This window comes from Phoca vitulina, unplaced genomic scaffold (genome assembly GCF_004348235.1).
Source record: "Phoca vitulina isolate PV1807 unplaced genomic scaffold, GSC_HSeal_1.0 scaffold6, whole genome shotgun sequence".
NCBI classification, from domain to species: Eukaryota; Metazoa; Chordata; class Mammalia; order Carnivora; family Phocidae; genus Phoca; species Phoca vitulina.
The window spans coordinates 1,056,202-1,077,704 of NW_022589709.1; the positions used below are offsets into that span (position 1 = coordinate 1,056,202).

At 40.5% G+C, this 21,503-nt stretch overlaps 1 protein-coding gene across 5 annotated transcripts in view; it reads right to left on the bottom strand.

The window, feature by feature from the left end:
• Positions 1-88: 88 nt before the first annotated feature.
• The window catches only part of GEMIN5 (gem nuclear organelle associated protein 5), a 42,425-nt gene continuing 21,010 nt past the window's right edge, over positions 89-21,503 (bottom strand). For 2 of the 5 annotated variants that reach the window (XM_032403585.1, XM_032403583.1), the window contains exons 16-28: positions 19,418-19,645; positions 18,407-18,520; positions 17,905-18,027; positions 16,395-16,490; positions 15,849-15,986; positions 14,457-14,604; positions 11,559-11,678; positions 10,941-11,151; positions 8,534-8,782; positions 6,740-6,902; positions 5,458-5,962; positions 4,028-4,124; positions 90-3,241 (exon numbers count right to left, since the gene is read on the bottom strand). In XM_032403585.1, coding sequence (XP_032259476.1) covers positions 3,074-3,241; positions 4,028-4,124; positions 5,458-5,962; positions 6,740-6,902; positions 8,534-8,782; positions 10,941-11,151; positions 11,559-11,678; positions 14,457-14,604; positions 15,849-15,986; positions 16,395-16,490; positions 17,905-18,027; positions 18,407-18,520; positions 19,418-19,645 — 2,360 coding nt within the window. In that variant the 3' untranslated portion in view covers positions 90-3,073. Of the gene's footprint in view, positions 3,242-4,027; positions 4,125-5,457; positions 5,963-6,739; positions 6,903-8,533; positions 8,783-10,940; positions 11,152-11,558; positions 11,679-14,456; positions 14,605-15,848; positions 15,987-16,394; positions 16,494-17,904; positions 18,028-18,406; positions 18,521-19,417; positions 19,646-21,503 lie in introns of all 5 variants that reach the window. The other 3 variants (XM_032403584.1, XM_032403586.1, XM_032403582.1) reach the window with 3 other exon arrangements.

Below are 21,503 nucleotides of genomic sequence, written 5' to 3' on the forward strand. Positions count from 1 at the left end.
GTGGGGGCGGGGGCAGAGGGAGAAAGACTACTCCCTGAGCAGGTAGGGCTTGATCCCAGGACCCTGGGACCATGACCTGAGCTGAAGGCAGACACTTAACCAGCTGAGCCACCAAGGTGCCCCCAGATGTCCTAAATTTGGATTCAAATAGGGAATTTATCTTTGCCACAGTTGAGGAGACTTATGTCAGGAGAGATGTTGAGGTGAAGGGTTGAGGAACTTATTGTTGAGTGGGAGGGGTAAGAGACAGTTTATAAAGTGTTGCTAAAGAAAGGGCACAAGTTTAGTAGAACTGGCAAGAACTTTGCTTTGTATACGTATATATGAACACATGTAGGGCTTTGTGAGTGCTTATGCTCAGAAAGGGATGGTCCTGTAGAGAGTAACCAGAGAATGCTAATTATGGGTGAATTCAAGCCCCTCCACATAAATTGCCAAATGTTCTTAAATTTCTGTTCTAATCTAGTAAGGCTGACTACCAAGTACAAGCCTAATTGTCAGCCAGTGCTGGTATGAATGAGTTGTTTTGAGTCTTTTAAGTCTAAGCTATTAATGAATATTCTTTCAGTTTCCTAATTTATTCAGTTCATAAGTTTCCATTATACACCTACTAGATGTAGTAAATAGATGCCAGGGATAAAACAGCACATGGAAGACATAATCTCTGCCCTCATTGGAGCTTACATCTGTGTTGCCAAAGAGTACATAATTCACAAAAATAATTTGTGAGCTGTAAAGTACAGGACACTGATGTCCTTTAGGTTGAGGTTCAGGGACGGTCTTTTGAGAAGGGACATTTAAGCTGAGATCTAAGAGATGGGTAAGAATGGACCAGGTGAAAGAACATGGGCAAAACTACTGAGATGACAAGAAAACTCGGTGGGTTCCAGCAGCCTAAGAGACCAGTGTGGGTGGGATCTAGAAACAAGGATGCGAGTGTTAAGAACAGGAGGCCAAGAGATAAATGGTGGGATCAGGCAGGGCCTTTGAGGCCCTGCAAGATGATGTTTTTTCCACTAACAATGGGAAAATACTGAAATAATTTTTTTAAACAGGAAATTGGTAAGATTTGATTTGTAATTTAAACTTGTCATTGGTATATGAAGAATAGAGAATCAGTAATAAGAGCAGATTGAGAGACAGTGGGAGGCGAGAGCAATCATCTGGGTAATGAGATGGTGGTTTGTATTACAGGGTTCGGATTGTGTAAAGGACCAACACTCTTCATTTGCTTAGTGATACCTACTTAGAAAGCTTGAGTCAACTCCTTGTTGCTTTGGCTCTTTGTGGTTCTGATAATTAGGGAGATAGAAATGAAAACCATTTATTCAAATTGGAATGGCTTTAACTACATTATCTAGTATGGGAAAGAGGAGAGGACTTTGGGAGGAAATGGAATCGTGTCACTTCTGTTACCTTCCTGGTAGTTTTATTGCTTAGTTGTCAAGTAGTAACTCTTGTTCTTACCAAAGCAGTAATCGAGGAGTGTGTAGGATTCCTCCAAGCACAGATGATGGTTCTGATAAATCATGAAGGAGTTTAGAATTTCTAGTTTAATAATACTGTTCTTTAATTAAGTGGAAGGGAATAAATATTTTTCTATCTCTGCAAGTTGAAGCATTTGTTCATTTCAGCAAAGATTGTAGAACTGATATCTAGTTCTCCACATAGCCATGCCTATGTATAATCTTTGCAGCCAAGAAGATTTTCCATCCCTGGTAACAATGCATCTTCTTCCTCAAGTTCAAGTTACTGTGTAAAGAATCATGAGGATCTAAATTCTACAATATTTGCTTTTTTTGGTTAGCATTTTTAAATTCTAAAGCTAGGTCTAGTTAAAATAAACAAAACCCCTGGTCAGATCTTTAAATAATAATCTCTTAAACTTTTTCCTTCCTAGAGTTCCTGTTAATGAATTTTATTCTTGCTGCTCACAATTCCAACTTAGGAAATAATTGAAAAGTAAACTGGACACTCAAGCAGAAAAGTTTTCACAATGAATCCCAAAAGAAAATAGTTATATTATTGGGAAAGAGTGATCCCTCCCGACCCTACCCCAGACTATCTAATTTTTACACCCCAGCAACTGGGATATTACAGAAACATCTGTTCCTGACATTGTTCAACTATTTAACCAGAGAGAAGAAAAGACCTCAAGAGAATGCTCAATAATGGGTGGGGAGGGGGAGAATGAACAGGTTTTACAATTAAATAGTATGTAGGATCCCATTATGCTGAAGTTGGAGTCCACTGATCCAAAGTTACATATGCAGAATTATTCGTTTTTCTTCAAAGACCATCTGTGGTTTTAATTCTCAAAGGGTCCTGTGATCCAAAAAAGATTAAGAGCCACTGAAACAGTAATTTCTTCCTGAGCTATTTTGATCACCATTACGTTTTATAAAACTGAAGGGATAAGACACATCTGAGTTTTAGTTATTTGTTCTTCTAATGCTTTAGTAAATGATTTGTTCTTAAATAAGCAATTACATGAAACAATAAAACCAAATTTTTGACCTAAAGTTCAGATGGATGGTAAAGTCAACATGATGGGTAAAGGCCTATTTCACATTCTAAGGAAGTCTTTGAAAGAATAAAAGGGGAGAACCCAAGTAAACAAAAACAGTAAGGAAAAGGATACCAAGTCATAAAATGTAGCAATTCTGTCTCCAACAAGAATGACATGTTTACCATCAGGCAAGTATTTATAAAGGTAGCTTGTGTTTAAGAACATAACACTTTGGGTAGTTAAAAAGTTTCTCCTCTTTGGGTGAAACCTGCATAAGGCTTTAGAGATGACCAACAATCACCCTGCAGGTGTTAGTTCTGAATATCTACTGCTGGCTTTTCATGATCCTTCCTCCAGTAAGAAACCACAGTTGAGTCCAAAGTCTGATTCCACTATGTCTAAGGGTAGAATAGAGTCAATTCAAACTTGACCCTCATTTGTATTATTTAGATCACTGCAAAAACATCTAGGGATCAGAGTGAATGTCTGGCATGGTGTAACTGCAAGGTGAAGGGTGTCATATGTTTTGAATTTGGCACAGTTTTCTTAAAGGTCCTTGAAAATTCACGTGCAGAAGGTCTGGCAGTATCTTTTGTAAACTTTAGTGTTGCCGTATTTCTGAAGGAGCTCTCGGGCCTGTTGCCGCATGTCCTGGGTCACGCTGCCAGGACACTGGGACCCGATGTGAAGCAGGATAAGGCAGCACTCCAGCACATCTGGGAAGGGCCAGGTCTGAAAGATGACACAGGGATGAACAAGGAAGCATTTGCAAAAGAGCCACATATACCTGCACAGAGGCACCAGCAACTCAAAAGTCTCATCTAGTGAAACTTCTCAGGCACGGCTGAGCCATTTCCCTTATAAGGCTCTTTGTCATTTACTCTAAGGATAGAGGACACTCAAAACTGGGATGGCTACTGGGATAGCCTTTCTCAAATGAAAGACTCTTTTTCTAGAGCCCTATTCAATTAATTCAAATCATGATTCTCCTTTAATACCAGGGCCACATTCAAATATACCCATCCATCTGTAAGCTATCAAATACATGGTACCAATTTTAATTTTATTTTACCTCCCAATTCCAAAATTTGTTCCATTTCTCTGAAGAATGAGGTATAAAATTGCTTGGGATGTCAATAATCCCGTTCTCACAAACATTTTAGTTAACCAGACACAATGGGATCCTAAATTTTTTTTTTTTTTAAGATTTTATTTATTTATTTGACAGAGAGAGACACAGCGAGAGAGGGAACACAAGCGGGGGGAGTGGGAGAGGGAGAAGCAGGCTTTCCGCTGAGCAGAAAGCCCGACACGGGGCTCGATCCCAGGACCCTGGGATCATGACCTGAGCCGAAGGCAGACGCTTATCGACTGAGCCACCCAGGCTCCTAAATTTTTAATCATATACAAATGTGTACAGATTTGGTACAAAGAATCAGATGACCTTAAAAATTTGGTATAGTCAATAGATAATATAAAAAAATCATGTTTTACCAAATGAACTGCTATAAATCTTACCTTAATACTCTCAGGAAATTTAGCTATTTTCTCATTTGCCTCCGTAAGCCTTTTGGTTAATTCAGGCAGAGAAAGTGGCTGATTTTTTTCTTCTTTACTAGTAATAATAATAAAAAAAGCGTAAGTCATATGCCTTGCCCCACATAACTTTTAACTGTTATCCCATAAATAAAATTCTTTTGTCATCTGGGTCTTACCTCTCATTTTTAATACAAAGGTCAAGAGGAGGGAATTTAATTTGATACGAAGTTTTCAAAATGAAATACCATTCACTATTTTCCAAATCCCCACTTCTCAGACACATAGCTCTAATGAAAATTTAGGATCTTGAGGGGATTCAATTTTGCAGCCAAGTGCAGAAAGCCTGGATTTCTCTGGGAATAGTCGACATAGCTGGGGCTCCTAACCGTAGGTATATGGACGCACATTTTTTCTGGGAAGAGTGTCTTAAGCTTCTCAAAGGAGTCCTGTGATCCAGAGGTTAAGAGCTGCTGGGTTAGAGAACTTTTTAGTGTTTTTCTTGTTACTAAAACCAAACCTAGAGCTGCCTAGAGTGTGGTGGCTTACTGGAAAAGTGACTCAAAACTCTGACTCAAGATTTCAATGGGAGTCTTTTTTTCCCCCAATGGGAGTATTTTTACAGCAATAAATATATAAGGGCTTCAAAACTTCTTAATTTTTTTTTTCAGTTACTAACACTAGTTATCAGTTTATTGATGGTACTAGTTACTATGTTTTAAGCCTTGTGCTGGGAGACAATCTAGGTAAAAGGCACTCAGCATAATAACCAACCAGTAATCATTAATCACCACAAATGCCCAAGGCAGAGGGCCCTGTAATAGTGCAGATGAGCTTTACAGTGATTGGTGATTGGCTCCTGTCATCCACCTGGACCCTATGGTGAACAGAAGTGATTAGGATGCTACAGCATTCTGATCACTTGGGATTTTCTCAATTCAACATGCAGTTTTGTACCACTATTTTTTTGTGTATTTTCTGGGATAGCACAGAACAACTGAAAAACTGTGGTTTTCATTAATGATGCAATAATACAACTCCCCATTTTACATGATTAATTTTTTGGGGAGGGGGAAATCTACTTTTTGCTCAAAGGTATTATTTTATTGTCTGTCCTATTGTTATTAACATTATTTGTGATTTCATTTAACTCCCCAAACAAGCAAGGTAGGAGTAGGTACTCCCAATTATAGATGAGGGAACAAAAGCTCAGAAACATTAAGAATCTTGCCTGAGGTCACTCAGTAGAGCCAGGATTAGAACCCATGCTGGACTCCGAGGCTGGTGCATACCATATTATGGTGCTGGCAAGTGACCTGATCAAACTCATCATGTGCTGATTTTTATCTGATGAAGATGTGAGAACTCAGCAGGGTATGTCCAATTCCACCTTGTACAGATTCACTACTTACCACTCACTCGGAGGACTAGAGAGGGACTGTTCTGCCACCTGTTCAGATTCATTCTTATCGGGACCATTTGTTGTAGACTTACAGACTTGACTCTTCTGGTGTTGGCGGATCATTTCTGCCAAGGTCTCTTGGACTTCAGCAACGGTTCTCTGTGAGTTTTGGAGACTGGCGTGCTTTTCTGAAAAAAGCTCTTTACAAGTGATCAGCATCTGCTCGCTTTCTTCTGTGAGTCTCACATCTAATTCTGGAGGCCTGCTTGTCTCTGGCTGAGAAACTTTGGGGTCTGTTTCTTCAGGGCTGGCATTGTTTATCTGCTGGCTTTGCTCAACAGAGGTTGTCCTTCTGTGAGCAGCTCTTACCCAAACACTGGATTTGGGGCAAGGCCTGGAGAGAGACCACCAGAATTCATACAGATGTCCATAAATAAAAAAGGCCTCCAAACTTTTGAAAGCTGGTGTGGTGGGGGACTGATGTTCACCTAGTTTGTCTCTTAGATGGTCACAGCCTAGGGGGAGAAGAAAAGGATTTAGGGTTGTGTGTTTCTTTATCTGCTAGAAATCTGGCCCCTCCCCTTATGTTTCCTATCACTCAAGGAGAGGATCTCAAGAAGAAAGGATAGCAGTGATCCATGGGACCACATGCCCTTCACCAAAAGCCAACTAGAGCTAAACATTTCCTGACCTAGGACAGCATTCTTGTTGCTGTACTCTACGTGTCAAAGCATTAGAGAAAAAATATTCCATCTTCCTATGAAAGCTCTGGTAGGTAAGATCCCACTATGTCTGAAAAAATCACAGTGATTTAGTTTAGTGACTGTGCAGCTCAAAGAATGTCTTTCTGCTGTGCTTCTCTCTTTTTTTTTTTAATTCATTGATTTATTTTAAATGTTTCTCTACACCCAACGTGGGGCTCAAACTTCTAATCCTGAGATCAAGAGTTGCATGCTCCTCCGACTGAGCCAGCCAAGCACCCCATGAGCTTTTCCATTCTTAACTAACTTGTGAGCACATGACTATTTCTCTCAAACTGTGTAGGAAAATTTATAGAAGGCAGTAAGGTAGATAAGGTAGGTAGGGCCAGGTAAAGGAAAACAGCTCAGTCATTCTGGCTACCTCTTAGGAGCCTGGGTAAGAGAATTCAAACTGGGTGGTAAATGCATAGCTGTCTGGTCTCTATCTTTCACTGATGTATGTCCTCCTAGTGCTATACAACTGGTGGTGGTTATATCATCCATTAGTAGGCATGCCCCAGCAGAGATTGGGGTGCGGGGGCGGTCATTTACCTTCAGGAAGAAAGGCTGAGTGCACTTCCTGCATGATGGTGAAGTTTCCAGAGTCGTAGCTCCGGACCACAGCCCGAAGCAGGGCTTCCACAGCCGCGTCCCAGGAGGCCACCTGCTGGCTCAGCACTGCCAAGGTCAGGTCATGGCAAATGTGAAGCAGAAGCTGGAGGGAGGAGCCAGAGTTTCACTTAAATATTCTCCCACAGCAAGCACTGTGATGATACCAGAAATATTCCTATTGACTGCACTTGGAAGAAGTATAGACCATGGACGTTTAAGAAAGCTTCTCCTATCTCCACCACCCATTTTTGCTTCCCTATCCGAGAAACTTTCCTATCTAGCTGCACTTTAATACCTTGTCTGGTGTTAAAGTCTGCTCATGCTAAAAAAAAAAAATGCCTTGACATTTGTATTTAATTAAAACAAAAAGTGAGTTTCGGAACTAAAAGCTATAATTCAACCAACCAAGCTGGAGTATAATTAAGATAATTTATAGTGAGCAATTTGATGAGTTTTGGTAAATACATATATCTGTGTGTGTGTGTGTGTGTGTGTGTGTGTGTGTGTATATATATATATATATATATATATATATATATATATATGCTACAATCACCACCAAAATCAAGACCTAGAACATTTTCATCATTGTAAAATATCCCCGTGTGTCCCTTTGTACGCAATCCCCTCTCCCCACCCCCTGGCAACCACTGATCTAGTTTTGGTCACTATAAATTTTGTCTTTTCTAGAATTCATATAAATAGAAACACGAGTATACAGTCTTTTGTGTCTTCGTTCTTTCACTTATCATAAGAGTTTCAGGATTCATTGATACTATTTCTATGTCACTAGTTCGGTCCTTTTTGGTGTTGCATAGTATTCCACTATATGGATATAACATAGTCTGCATATCCATTCACCAACTGATGGACATTTGGGTTCTCATTTTTGGTTGTTGTGAACTAAGCTGCAACAAACATTTGTGTAAAAGTTTGTGTGGACACCTGATTTCATTTCTTTTAGTGAAATATCTAGGCAGTGGGATTGTTGGGTTTCTGAGCATGTCTATGTTTAACTTTATAAGAAACTGCCAAACTGTTTCCCAAAGTGTTATATATCATTTGAGAAAGTCTTGTTTTTCAAAAATAATGTGCCCTCATTTTCAAAAGAAAAAGTAGATAAACTGATACCTATTTATAGGATGGGTATAGCTGTTACAATGAATCAACTTTATCTCTTTGCATCAATATGGAGAGATTTTACAAACTGCTCACTGAAATAAGGAAGGCACAAAAGAATACATATGGCCTGACTTAGGGGCTGCCTTTGGTGAGCTAGGAAAGGGAAATGGGGTACCAGGGACTTCAACCTTATTGTATTTCTTTTACTAAAAACTAGAAGAATACACAAAACAAAACCAAAACACAGTAAAGCAAAAATGACAAAATGTGAACATTTGTTAATTCTGGATGATGGGTACTCTATTTTTCTCTATGCTTTTCTGTATTTTTAGGCTTTTTTTCTGTTCCTTTTTTTTTTTTAAGAGAAGACTGATCAAGACTAACTTCCAAGCCAAAAGGCTTTAATTAGTCCGGAGGGATCTTTCCAGGTTGCCTGGGCCTGCCTTCGTCTTTCCTGAAATGCAAACTGGCATTCAGCTTGTTTCATTACAGTGGACACGGAGTAAGGACGTCTTACTAGAGTGCGGACAGGGTACCTGTTTGGAGGGAGTGCTGCTGGTAGCAGACAGGGTACCTGTTTGGAGGGAGTGCTGCTGGTAGCAGACAGGGTACCTGTTTGGAGGGAGTGCTGCTGGTAGCAGACGGGTACTGGGTACTCTGCAGTTGCTGCAGTGCCGCCTGGTACTGCTCTGGGCTATCCAGGCTGAAGGTACTCTTCCATACAGTAGTCACCCTCTCCACGAAGGGCCCTTCAGGGCCCGCAGCCCAGGCGTTGTAGGAAGAGCTTCTGGCCTCTGAAAGCTGCCTCTCCTCCAGGTGCTTGGACAGTAGCTCAAGAAGGCAAAACACCAGTCTCTGCCCCTGGAGCCCAACCACAAAGGATAGGAACTGTCATGCAGTGCAAGTGCCTGTCTCGAGAGTTCTCAGTTTCTCAGTGTGTTCCCCATTACATCTGTAGCAACCAAACCCCTTAGTGGGCTGCCTCTGGCCAGTGTGAGTCACGAGTGAGGGGGAAAAGATGTGATCTAACAGACGTTTTTCCAGATGCCTTTGCAGGGATCCTGGAAGTAGCCTGGAGCCCACGCAAACATTTTTATAACACGGAGCCCTGCCCACTATAATGTAAGCCACGTGCAGGCCAGCCACCTAAGTCTTGTGGCCCAGTTTGAGGAAAGATGGCCTGGATTCATCCAGTTCTTAGCCCCTGCCCAAACTTTAGATTAAGGGATACAGAAATAAAGTGTAATGGGCAGAAGGTGCTACGGCAGATAAGCTGTGTAGATCTGAGAGCTGGGGCGGATGGTAGGCACCACGTCTCAGTAAGTTTAAGAGGGCGTCAGCTGGAAGAGACGAGAATAGAAGCACAGAGAGAAGCCCTAGAAGAAAATCTTTCTTTTTGCTAGACTTTCAGTTCCCATGAGATTCATGTGTACCCTTATAATAATATCTTCTCAGTTAAGCTTCAGAAGGTCTCTGTTCCACGTAGCCAAAATAGCCTGATCATTATCAGAACAGCATTTAGCATAAGCTTAAAGGTTTTCTTGCTTTGATAAGGATGCTGTTTAAGAGGAAAAAAAGAAATGCTAAATAGCCATTTTGGAAACTTTTTTTTTTTTTTTTTTGCTATGGATAAATTAAACTCTCTCTAGATTTGGTCACTTATAACTAATACACAAAATGACACTATCTTTGAGGGTATACTACTTTTGTCTCCATTTTTATTTTGCAGTATTTATTTTCCTTTTTTTTTAAAGATTTTTATTTATTTAAGGATTTTATTTATTTATTTGAGAGAGAGAAGGAGAGAGAGAGAGAGCATGAGAGGGGGGAGGGTCAGAGGGAGAAGCAGGCTCCCCACCGAACAGGGAGCCCGATGGGGGACGCGATTTCGGGACTCCAGGATCATGACCTGAGCTGAAGGCAGTTGCTTAACCAACTGAGGCACCCAGGCGCCCCAAGATTTTTATTTATTTGACAGGGAGAGAGACAGCCAGAGAGGGAACACAAGCAGGGGGAGTGGGAGAGGGAGAAGCAGGCTTCCCGCTGAGCAGGGAGCCCGACGTGGGGCTCGATCCCAGAACCCCGGGATCATGACCTGAGCCGAAGGCAAATGCTTAACAACTGAGCCACCCAGGTGCCCAAAAGCTACTATTTTTCTTGGCCTATGAATATTTAGCTAGGAACTGTCTTTAGGCCCAGTAACTCTACTAGGGAAAGAGGAACTTACAAAGTTCATGTTAGTATCTGACCAGCAAAGTTGTCTAAAACGGACCAAATGTTTATGTGTTTTGGAAACTGAGAATGCTGATGCTTTTAAAAGTAATCTCGGTTTTGGGGAGCCTAGGTGGCTCAGTCATTAAGCATCTGCAGGGTCCTGGGATCAAGCCCCGCACTGGCCTCCCTGCTCAGCGGGAAGCCTGCTTCTCCCTCTCCCACTCCCCCTGCTTGTGTTCCCTCTCTCACTGTGTCTCTCTGTCAAATAAATAAAATCTTAAAAAAAAAAAAAGTAATCTTGGTTTTGATGTGTCAAATAAGGCAATGGTAAATTACTCATTTTTAACCAGAAAGGGATAAACAGACATTTAACAAAATACTGATTTTACCACACTTCTTTATGGCTTAAAGCTAACGAGGGGTGCAATGGCAGAGCACCATGATTTCTGTCAGAGGCTAATCCCTCTTCCTCTCCCTCTTCAAAGACCTGATGACACCAATGAAGAAATACCAGACTGCTAGCCTAGGGGCTGAGCTGACTAAAGTCTACTCATATATGTGGTACACAAACTGATAAAGAAGGAGAATTACTGTGAATGACCACATTCTCTCTTACTCTGAATGTGGCAACTGACAAGCCAAGGTACTTCCATGGGATAGTATGGCCAGAGCTTGCTGGACACTTCTAAGGATACCTGCCTAACTGGTACAGCTCGTTCAACTGGGTTATTCATTTGGAATTCAACTAGAAAACGGCTTGGGGCCCTTCCTTCTTAAATACCAGGAGATACAGTAACAGACTGACCTTTAGACTTTCATGCAGCTTCAGGGCTTCCTGGGCTCCCACCCAGTTCCTGGCCAAAAGCAGCTCCTGGGCACATCGGAGAGCCAGGGAAGAGGACAACTCATTCTCTCCTACAATGGAAGCCAACTCTGCAGCCGTCTTAAGTGATGCTGCATCTCCCTTCTTGGCCAAAACTTTGGCTGCGTCGTAGGCAGAAGCAGCCCCTAAATAGCTGCAATACAAAAGAAAACCCCAAAGTGTCATAAACAGATCTCCTATTCCCCCTTCCACTGCCACACAGATAATGAGTGACAGCCTCATACAGGGTAAGGACATAAAGGAACCTCAACATTTGCTGAACTGAACCCAAACAGAGTCTTCATTCCCTTCCAGTTTCCTTGTTTGATGGTAAAGACATTACTAGAAAAAGGGGGACCTCCTGAGTCTGCTACTGAGGTTTCCTGAATAGTTACCATGATTCATATAAATACCAAGGAGGTAGGTCCTGATGAATCTTATGAAGCCAGGTTTAAAACACATGTGCCTTTTTATTTTCTATTCACTTTACATCCCCCCCAAATGTATTATTCTTATCCTGTTCTTCTATGTTCGGATACATGCCTGTTCCCTCAGGCTTACCATTTGGCGGCTACAGCATAATGGCCATCTTTTTCCAGGATGGCTCCCCAGGTGAGATATAGGTCCTTCAGGATCGGGTCCTCTGGGCGCAGTCGGGCCTTGGCAACTGAAATAGCTTCCCTAGAGGCAAGAACAGGTATTAACCAATTTGAAAAGGCTAGGACAAATTGTCCCTCTTGTATTGTTTATACTGTTCAACAGCCTATAAAAAAACGTTTTCCTGTACTACATGAGAAGTTAAAACCACATGCTGAGCTCAATTCTTTACCTAGGTCAGCAGTTCTTAACGTGTGGTCTGTGGATTCCTGGGGGTCCCCAAGTCCTGTCCCTTCACAGAAAACAACCAGCAGTATTGTTGCCAATGATAAAATTTGAGCTTTCAAGTGAAAATTAGAATTTTAGGAAATTTGTGCCTGCTACTCTGGGCATGACAGCTTCTCGAAAGTTAAAGATTCTTCTGAAGAGACCGATGGTGGTACTAAAAAATGTGATTTTTTTTTGGATATTTTATAATGAAATGTGTTAACATTTAGAGTATCTGTATAATTCTGTGAACTAATATTTTCCAAGTGACATACAACTTCTTAGTTGCAGCCAACATAAAGTTGTAGCTGGAATTAAAGTATTTTAGATTAAATTGATCTAGGCAGAACAACATTTAAGAAGTATTTTGAGATATCAACTTCTAGCCATGACGGAGTAATAGTGACCAGACTCACCCTCCTGCCATAAAACTAGACAAAATATGTATTTTTTCAGACCCTGGGCACCAGGCAGCTCAGGACTGTCATCCTAGAGAGAAGGGAACCAATGATGTGAGCCCTGTCAGGGCCCCGCTGCAGGCATCTTCCTACAGGGAACCCCAGCAGAGCCTCAGCAGTCTCACTGAGTGGAGGAGAGACAAAGCAATTGGAATCTAAGGGCCAGGATGATAGGAGGAAGAAGCTGTCCAGAGAAGGATCTACAGAACTCTGTGTGGGGAATCCCATGGAGTCTTTGGCTAAACCATACATGTGTACGAAACTCTTTAAGGCTGGACAAAGAACAATCAGGGAACTGTAAGCTCAGTACCTCCCACAGCTCACGCAGGGGCCTGGGGGACTTTTGTGTTTTGACCAGCCAGACATGTGAGTTGATTTGTTGAATACACAAGGCATTCAGAAGGTAGAACGGCCAACTAATTCTAGAGTATAGATTTCTTTAAACTTGTCCTAAGAAAGCCTAAAAACAAGCTATGAAAAGATCAAGCTGATCCATAGCAACTTTTTTAAGATTTTATTTATTTGAGAGAGCAAGTGAGCGAGCAAGCATGAGCTGTGGGAGGGGCAGAGGGAGAAGCAGACTTCCCACTGAGCAGGGAGCCCTGACACGGGGCTCGATCCCAGGAACCCAGGATCATGACTTGAGCCGAAGTCAGCCACTTAACTGACTGAGCCACCCAGGCGCCCTAGATCCATAGCAACTTTAATGCTCTCTAAAACAGAGTTCCACACTCTCTAAAGGCAGACAGACCAAAACAGAATAAAGAAAAAGAAAGTCCTCTCAAAGCCATCACATCAAATGGCTGAAAATCAGTGATGGGAGAAAGTCCTAAAAATAGTAAGAGAAAAATGACATAGTTCCTATATAATAAAGATGAGATTAAATGCAGTAGTCAACTCAAAAACAATGTAAGAGAAAGGAATGTCATCTTTGACGCCCTGAAAGACAAAAACTGCCAGAGAAAGATCCTTTAAAATGAAAGCAAAATTACAGGCTTTATAAAAGACAGACAAAAGTTGATGGAATTGGTTGCCAGAAGAATCACACTACAAGATGTGAAGATCTTGTTCAGGTGAAGAAGGAGTTGATAGCAATTAGAGCCTTGGACCTATATAAGAGAATGAAAAATGCTGGAAATACGTATGTGGGCAAATATTAAAAAAATATTTTAAAATTAATAAAAAATTATTTAAAAAGATGGCAGGTTAAAGCAAAAATTCTAATAGTGTAATCTGGGGCTATAACATGTCAAATATGACAACAGCAAAAAGGACAGGTAGGAAGGAAAGAAATATATTGTCTGTAAGAAGTAATACAATATTATTTGAAAGTAAACTGTGATAAATTAAAAATGCTAATCATCACAAGCCCTAAAGCAACCATAAAATAAATGAATAGGAGTATAGCTAATAAGCCAGTATTGGAGATAAGAAGATATTCAATTGATTCAAAAGAAAGCAGGAAAAGACAAAATGAACAAATAATAGATGGGATAAGTAGCAAGATGGTAAATTTTAATCGCACCAATATTTACACTAATTGTAAATGGCCTATGCACTCCAATTAAAAGACAGAAACCATCAGACTGGATAAAAAACAAGACCAAATTGTATGCTGTTTACAAGAAATACTTCATTCCTTCTGTTTGTCACTACTTACTATGTTATATTATAGTGAAAGTGTAATAACTTGGATAGGAAGGATTCATACCAATCTCAGGAGAGTGGTTACTTCTAGAGAAGGGATGAGGACAGAATTGGAGAAAGGCAATTCAACCAAATCTGGAATGCTATACTTAAAACAAAACTGGGGGCACGGGGAGCTTTTGGGGTGGTTGGCAAGATCCTGTCTGTCTTATACCGTTTTCTCTATTTGTACCGTTTTCTCTATTTGTGTTACTTTAGGGATAAAGAAGTTCTGAAAAAGATCAGCGGCAAACACTGACAAAAATTAACATTTGTTAAGTACAGGTAGTGGGTGCATTGATGTTTGTTAAGCTAGTGTACGTATATTTCTGTATGTTTGAGATGTTTAATTACAACAGAGGTTTGTGCTAGTTGTCAGTAAGCCGAGCTGTTTAACAGATGAATTTCACATTATGTTCAACTATTGGTTCAATTGTAGGGTCATGCAAACCTGTAGAAATGGTTTGACTTGAGCAGCTCTACAGCTTCATACACTTTGTGGATAGAAAGTAGGTGAGAGGCAGCCTTGACATACTGATCTTGAAAACACAGCTGTTTGGCAAAAGCTTCCACGGCCCACAGCCACACATGGTAGCCAGCTATTAAAAAAAAAAAGAAAAGGTGGTGGTTGAATAAGAAGCAGGTTTAAGAAAAAAAATTAGCACATACATACATTTGCGTTAAAAATGCCTTGGTTTTAGTCACTGCATTAAGTATAACATTTAGATACTAATTCAGCTGCCATTACAGATCATCTGCTTCATCTACTCTCCCTATACCCACATTTTAAAACATCAGTTTTTTTCTTTGGTTATGTAACACATACAAAATAGTGCAAAATTCAAGAGGTACAAAAGAGTATGGATGTCAGGACAGTGATTACCCTTGTTGGGGTGTGTGGAGACTGAATGAAAAGCAGCATGAGAGAAGCTTCCAGGGTGCTGGTAGTGTTACCCTTCTTGATATGCGTGCCGGTTACAGGGGTGTATTCAGGCTGGTGAAATTCCTTGTCAGTCTCGACAATGGCCTGTGTACTTCTCTCTCCCTCTCTCTATATATAGTATACTTAAATACAGTTAAAAAAACTGGGCATGGCATAAAAGCTTTCCTTGTTATCCTGGCATCTATCCACCCAAACTTGTCCAAATTCCTTTCCCTGGAGAAAACCATTATTATTAGTTTTTTGAAACCTTTTTGAAAAAGTCTATGAAGACACACTTAAGTATAAATGACAGACTAATAAGTACTGCTGTGCATCTATACCTTGATTCTTTTCACTTACTACACCTTGGAGCTCTATTCCATATTAGAATGCACAGAGCTGCCTCATTCTTTCATAGGAGCTTCTACTGTCTAGAGGTACAAGATGTAACCAGCCTCTTCCTGATGGACAGAGAGGTTCTTGTGATCTTTTGCTATTACAAATACTGCTGTAATGACAGTCCATGTATACTTGTCATTTTGCATGTGTGAGTACAGTTAATTCCCAACACTTAGAATTGCTGTGTTAAGGTTATTAGACACGGCCAAACTGTCCTGCGAGGGAGGGTCCATCTTTTTAAAAGATTTTATTTATTTGAGAGAGGATGCGTGTGAGAGAGCATGAGCCGGGGGACAGGGCGGGGTGGGGGGGGGGGGGGGGGGGTTGGGCAGAGGCAGAGGAGAAGCAGACTCCCAGTGGAGTGGGGAGCCCGACGCGGGGCTCCATCCCAGGACTCCAGGATCATGACATGAGCTGAAGGCAGACACTTAACAGACTGAGTGAGCCCCCCAGGCGCTATGAGAGTGTCCACCTTTAGTGGACTTATCCTCCAGGTGATAGCACTTTCGTTGAAAGACATACCAACTGGTGCCATAGCCACCAGACTGTCTGTCAGCTCCCCTCTTTCTGCTGCCGTCTGAAGAACACCTTTTAGATCTCCCTTCCAAAGCATGAGCTGGTGAAATAACTCGGGGTGGCCATTTTCCAAGTGACCTTTCCCTGTTCGGAGGAGAGAGAATGTTGGGAAGATGTTTCAGAAACCTCTGTCTACACAGACTTCCACAATAAGAAAGGCCAGATGAAAGAGAGGAACAAACTCCTAGAATATGCTGTTGCTGGCTGAAGGGAGAGTCATCTCCCAGAGTGTTCATAACGTGGTATGAAGCCCACTTAGTCGCTTGTCCACCCACTCACTCTCACTTACACTCACAGTGAACACTGTATGTTCAGGGTCCTAGGACCGATGCAAGGGGTGTTTGCGAATATGCAGATCGTGGAGCTCAAAACCTAGTTAGTTGACATGTAAAACGAGCCATTATGATGCCGCAGGATGGCATCCATAAAGGAGGTAGAGGTGTTAGGGAAGCATAAAGATAGACTGGGTTACGTTGACTGGACTTGCCTCACCTTCAACCTCAATCATTCTGTACAGGGCAGCCCGGTCTGTGAAAAGCCCCAGGTGAAATCTTTCCTCAAGATCAGTACACACCTCCTCATTTAGCTCTGCTAATTCAAAAAGAAAATGAGGTTACTATTATCTGTCCAATTTTCCAAATGTATGTCCAGAACATCCTTTTCAACAGTGAAAAGAAGAGTCTTGTGCTCTTATTTACCCTAACAGAGACCCCTGCTGGTTACAAGGGTAACAAAATATGAGAATACTTTGAGTTTGTTAAGCTCAGCCTTGGCAAAATCCAGTGAGACAATTTAGTTTGCAGTTTGCTCAAATAAAGATTTGGGGGGAAGAAAAAGGGAATATAAAGCCAGCCCCAAATTCAACATTTTATTTTGTTTATTTATTTTTAAAAAAGATTTTATTTATTTGACAGAGACACAGCGAGAGAGGGAACATAAGCAGGGGGAGTGGGAGAGGGAGAGGGAGAGGGAGAAGCAGGCCTCCCACGGAGCAGGGAACCTGATGCGGGGCTTGGTCCCAGGACCCTGGGATCATGACCTGAGCTGAAGGCAGATGCTTAACGACTGAGCCACCCAGGCGCCCCTCAACATGTATTTTAAATGCAGTGAAAAACAAAACAAAAAAACTAACAAGAAATGTCCTTAACATTCACTAGGATCTGTCACAGAGGGATTCAATATTCATTCTGTTTTTAAAAAAGTCACGTGAGCAATTTTCCAGTAAGGTTAATAATGTAAAACTATATGATTAGGTGTATAAGTTATAGGAAGTCATCAAAAAGTCCCCGAAAGAGAGCTATGTATATAAGAAGAGCATAAAATATTTATGGAGAGAAACAAGAAACTGGCAATAGTGTGGCCTTGAGGGGAAATGGAAGGAATAGGTATCAGGGTGGGAATATAAAAAAGATTTACATTCTTTTTGAATCTTTGAGTATCATTTATCATATGTATCCCGTTTTAACATGTAAAATTCAAAATTAAAAAAATATATAGTTGCTCAAATATCAAAATAATAGAAACTGAATAAGGACTTTGCAAAAGTAAAATAAAAAACCTTCTAAAAAACTTCCACCAAAATTCTAAAAAAGGAACTGCCATATTATGGGTATATTTCCAATAAGCAAGTTTTTTTTTTTCTACATGAAGATACTGTTTCCCAGGGAAACGACAGTTGAAGGAGTTGATTCATGCTAAGCTATTTAAGCCATCACACCAATTCTGGCACATAGATGGCTGGTAACAACTCAATTTATAACAATAAATCAGAGCACTGCATCTCAAAGTCACTGGGCAGTGCTGACAGTGAATCAGAATGGGGAGCTTGGCTTTGGGGTTGGCGGGGGCGGGGGGGGGGTGAGGAGGGAAGCCTGGAAGAGAATGTAGAAATACAAATAATTTTAGACATTTGTTTGTGCATTCATTCAACACATATACAAGCATCTCTTATGTGCTAGTTCCCAGAAGACTATGGATGGGCCAAGGAAGTCTGTTTTTGTACCTTTGGAGTGTTTTGCAGTTGCTAATACCAAACAGTCCTGATGAAGCTCCTCCTTGGACCTGTGGTCCAGGCTGGTAGTCAGTGGAAGCATGGAACGAGCTTTTCGCTTCTTGGTTAAGGATTCTGAAATGTAATAAAAATACAGACCGTCTGAAGAAAAGCTGATCAGAATCACAAAACTGGATGGCCATTGTGTGACTGTAACCTACTGAAAGGATACTGTTGGGCATCAGAAAAGTTCCTACTTACCAACAGCTGCAAAATGACCCTTCATCATTAAAACATTAAAAAAATGTTTAAATTGTTTAAGTGTTAAAACTGTTTAAAAACATGACCCAAACCTGAAACAATCAAAACAACAAACAAATATTTAAAACCTAAAAAACAAACAAAAACCCCAACAAAAAACCAACAACAATGAAAACCACAGTTTGTGGAGTTTTCGGTTGCATGTAATATTTGAGGATGCTTTCACAAAATATTTTAATCATTAGACACCAACCTGGCTTCTCTTTAGGTGGCTCCTTCTTCAGTAAAGTGACTTTGTTGTTAACAGTGACCTTTGACTTTTCAAAGCCTAACGAAACCGGAGTGCAGGTAACTGGTTCTCTAGAAGCTACATCATGGGGGATAAAGAAAAAAAGTTTGGAGAACAACAATGCAGAATCTAGTTCTTTTTAATAATTAAGAACTATACCAGGCTTAATAGTATGATTTTATGTATTCCATAATAGGAGATAAAATACTTTGGAAAAGAAGCATGGGTAGTCTTCCTTTTCTCACCTCACAAACCATCTGTATTCCAGGAACTCTAATTGGTCTAAGGAGAAGTTGTTTGTAGCCCTACAATTTTATACCACAGGCCCAGGAGTTCTGAAACTGCTCAGATGGCAAAAGACTTCTTACATATTTAGATGACAAAGCACTAATTACATGTTTAATTACAATAGAGAATATTAAGGGTATGTGATATGAAGTCACAATCCTGAGTACACACAACCATGAACTTTTAAAAAAAAAGCCCAGCTGTTGATCTATAGGGGTAAAGGACATTTTGTGCAACCATTTTGTGATAAAGAGATATTTTGATAAGCCTAAAAAAAAATAAATCATTAAACTTTTAACTCTTAATTTTCCTAAACTATGTGTCCAACAGCCATCCCTTGGTATGGAAAGGGTCTGGATGTGTTTATACCACAGATTTTGGCCATTTTAATTCCTGTAGTCTTATCCTGCCCAAGTTGGTAAGAAGTGTTCTCTAAAGACCTTCACTGTTTCCATCCCAGGCTTCCACCAGATCCCCTTTAACACTTCCAAGAGGTTTAGAGGCTTAAAACAACCTTTTAAGAAACGAATGCAGTTTCTGACAGCACCAAAGATACAACCTAAGTTAAAGGGATGGGATAGTAAGTAGGTCAGAGGCAGAGAAGTTTCGAACTGAGTAAGGACCTGGCTTAGTTTGACCAGCCTACTAACTCCTAGAGTCTGGGAAACACAGGATTTGGCCACATACCCACTGAGACAATGCCACTGGGGAACTCTGGCTCCCGGGCTTCCTCCTCACCCTCCTGGTCCGACACGCCATTCTCAACAGGTCCCGAGCTCTCCCTGATGCTCTCGTCTTCATTTCCATCATATCCTTCCTGCTTTACAGGAGCTCTCGAGGTGGGCTTTTTCTTCTTTTTGGGCTTTGGCTTAGGTTGAGAGAGCCTTTTTTTCTCTAATTCAATACTTTTCTTACCTAGAGGAATCATAGTTAAGACAAGGACAGACTAATATATATATTCTCCCATCCAAGTACCAACCAGGCCCGACCCTGCTTAGCTTCTGAGATCATATGAGATCGGGTGTGTTCAGGGTGGGATGGCCGTAGACTAAAATATATGTTCTTGGTTAAAAGCACTCTAGGAGATAATCTCCAAACATCATTCTTTTTGATAGCATTCTCACCATTTCCCTTCTTTCCCAATTAATTTTTAGAGTTGTATTATCAACATGTTAACCAAACCCTTGTAGGATTTCATTAAATCATGAATATGATGCCCAATTATCCTTGAATACTTATAGTATGTATTCTACACAGAGGGACATTTTCCTACATTACTACAGCACAGCCATTAAAATCAGGAAATTAACATCAATACATTACTACTGTCTACTCTACATACTTTATTCAAGTTCTGCCAAATGTACCGAGAATGTCTTTTATAGCAAAAGGAAACAATCCAGGATTACATGATGGACTTGTTTGTTATGTCTCTCTGGTTTCCTTCAGCCTGAGACAAGCTTGTTTTCCTTTAACTTTCAGGACTTGAAACTTGTAAAGATTACAGGACAGTTACTTTGTTGATTTTCCCCACTGCCTGATGTTGTCATGAATAAATTTGGTTTTGCATTTTGGACTGGCATACATAGGAGTGATGCTGTCAATACAACATTCGAGGTAGCACAAAATTTCTATTTGTGTCATTATTTGGTTGTTTCCTTTGATCACTTGAGTAAGGGGGTGTCTTGCAGGTTTCTCCCTGAAAAATTGTTTTTCCTTTGTAATTACTAAACTAAGTATTTGTGTCCACTAGTTTTAGTATCCATTGATGTTTCTTGACCACAAACTGTTACTGTGATGATTGCTGAATGGTAATTTTCTGATTCCATCATTCATTCTACATTTATTAGTTGGCTTTCTATTATGAACAAGAGCTTTTGTCTCTCCCCATTTATTTAGACCTTCACTTTTTTTTCAATATGGATTCATGGATTCCTATTTTGTTTTAATCCGTTACTACTTATTTACTTTCTAAGTTTTTTTTTTTTAAGATTTTATTTGTTTCTCTGAAAGAGAGAGAGCACATGAGCAGGAGGGAGGGGCAGAGGGAGAAGCAGGCTTCCCCCTGAGCAGGGAGCCTGAAGACACAGGGCTCGATCCCAGGACCATGGGATCAGGACCTGAGTGGAAGGCAGATGCTCAACCAACTGAGCCACCCAGGCGCCCCTACTTTCTAAGTTTTAAGGCATTTATTCTTTGCTGTTTTAAAATCATCTTTATTGAGGTATAGTTTAACATAATATACCCACTTTTTAATACTCTGATGATTATACATGATGTATAATCATGTAACTCACCACCACAAATAAAATATAAAATATTTCCATTATCTCAAAACATCCCTCCTGCCTCTTTGCAGCAAGATGCACTTCCTGAGTCCCAGGCAGTCACTCATGTGCTGTCACTATAGTTTTGCCTGTTTTAGAATTTCATGTTATATATACTTGTATTCCCTACTGTACATTAGAATTATACAGCACATATAGTCTTTTGTGCCCAGCATCTTCTGCTCAGTGTAACATTTCTGGGGATTCATCCATTTTGTTGTGATTATCGGTAGTTACTTTCTTTTTATTGCTGAGTAGAATTCCACTGTAGGGATATACCACAGTTTATTTACCAGCTGACGAACTTGTGGGTTGTTTTCAGTTTGTGGTGATTACAGATAAAGCTGCTATGAGCATTCTTTTACAAATTTTTTATGTAGATATATCTTTTCATTTATTTGGATCATTTTTACTTATATATTATTCTGTCTAGTTTTTTTTAAAAG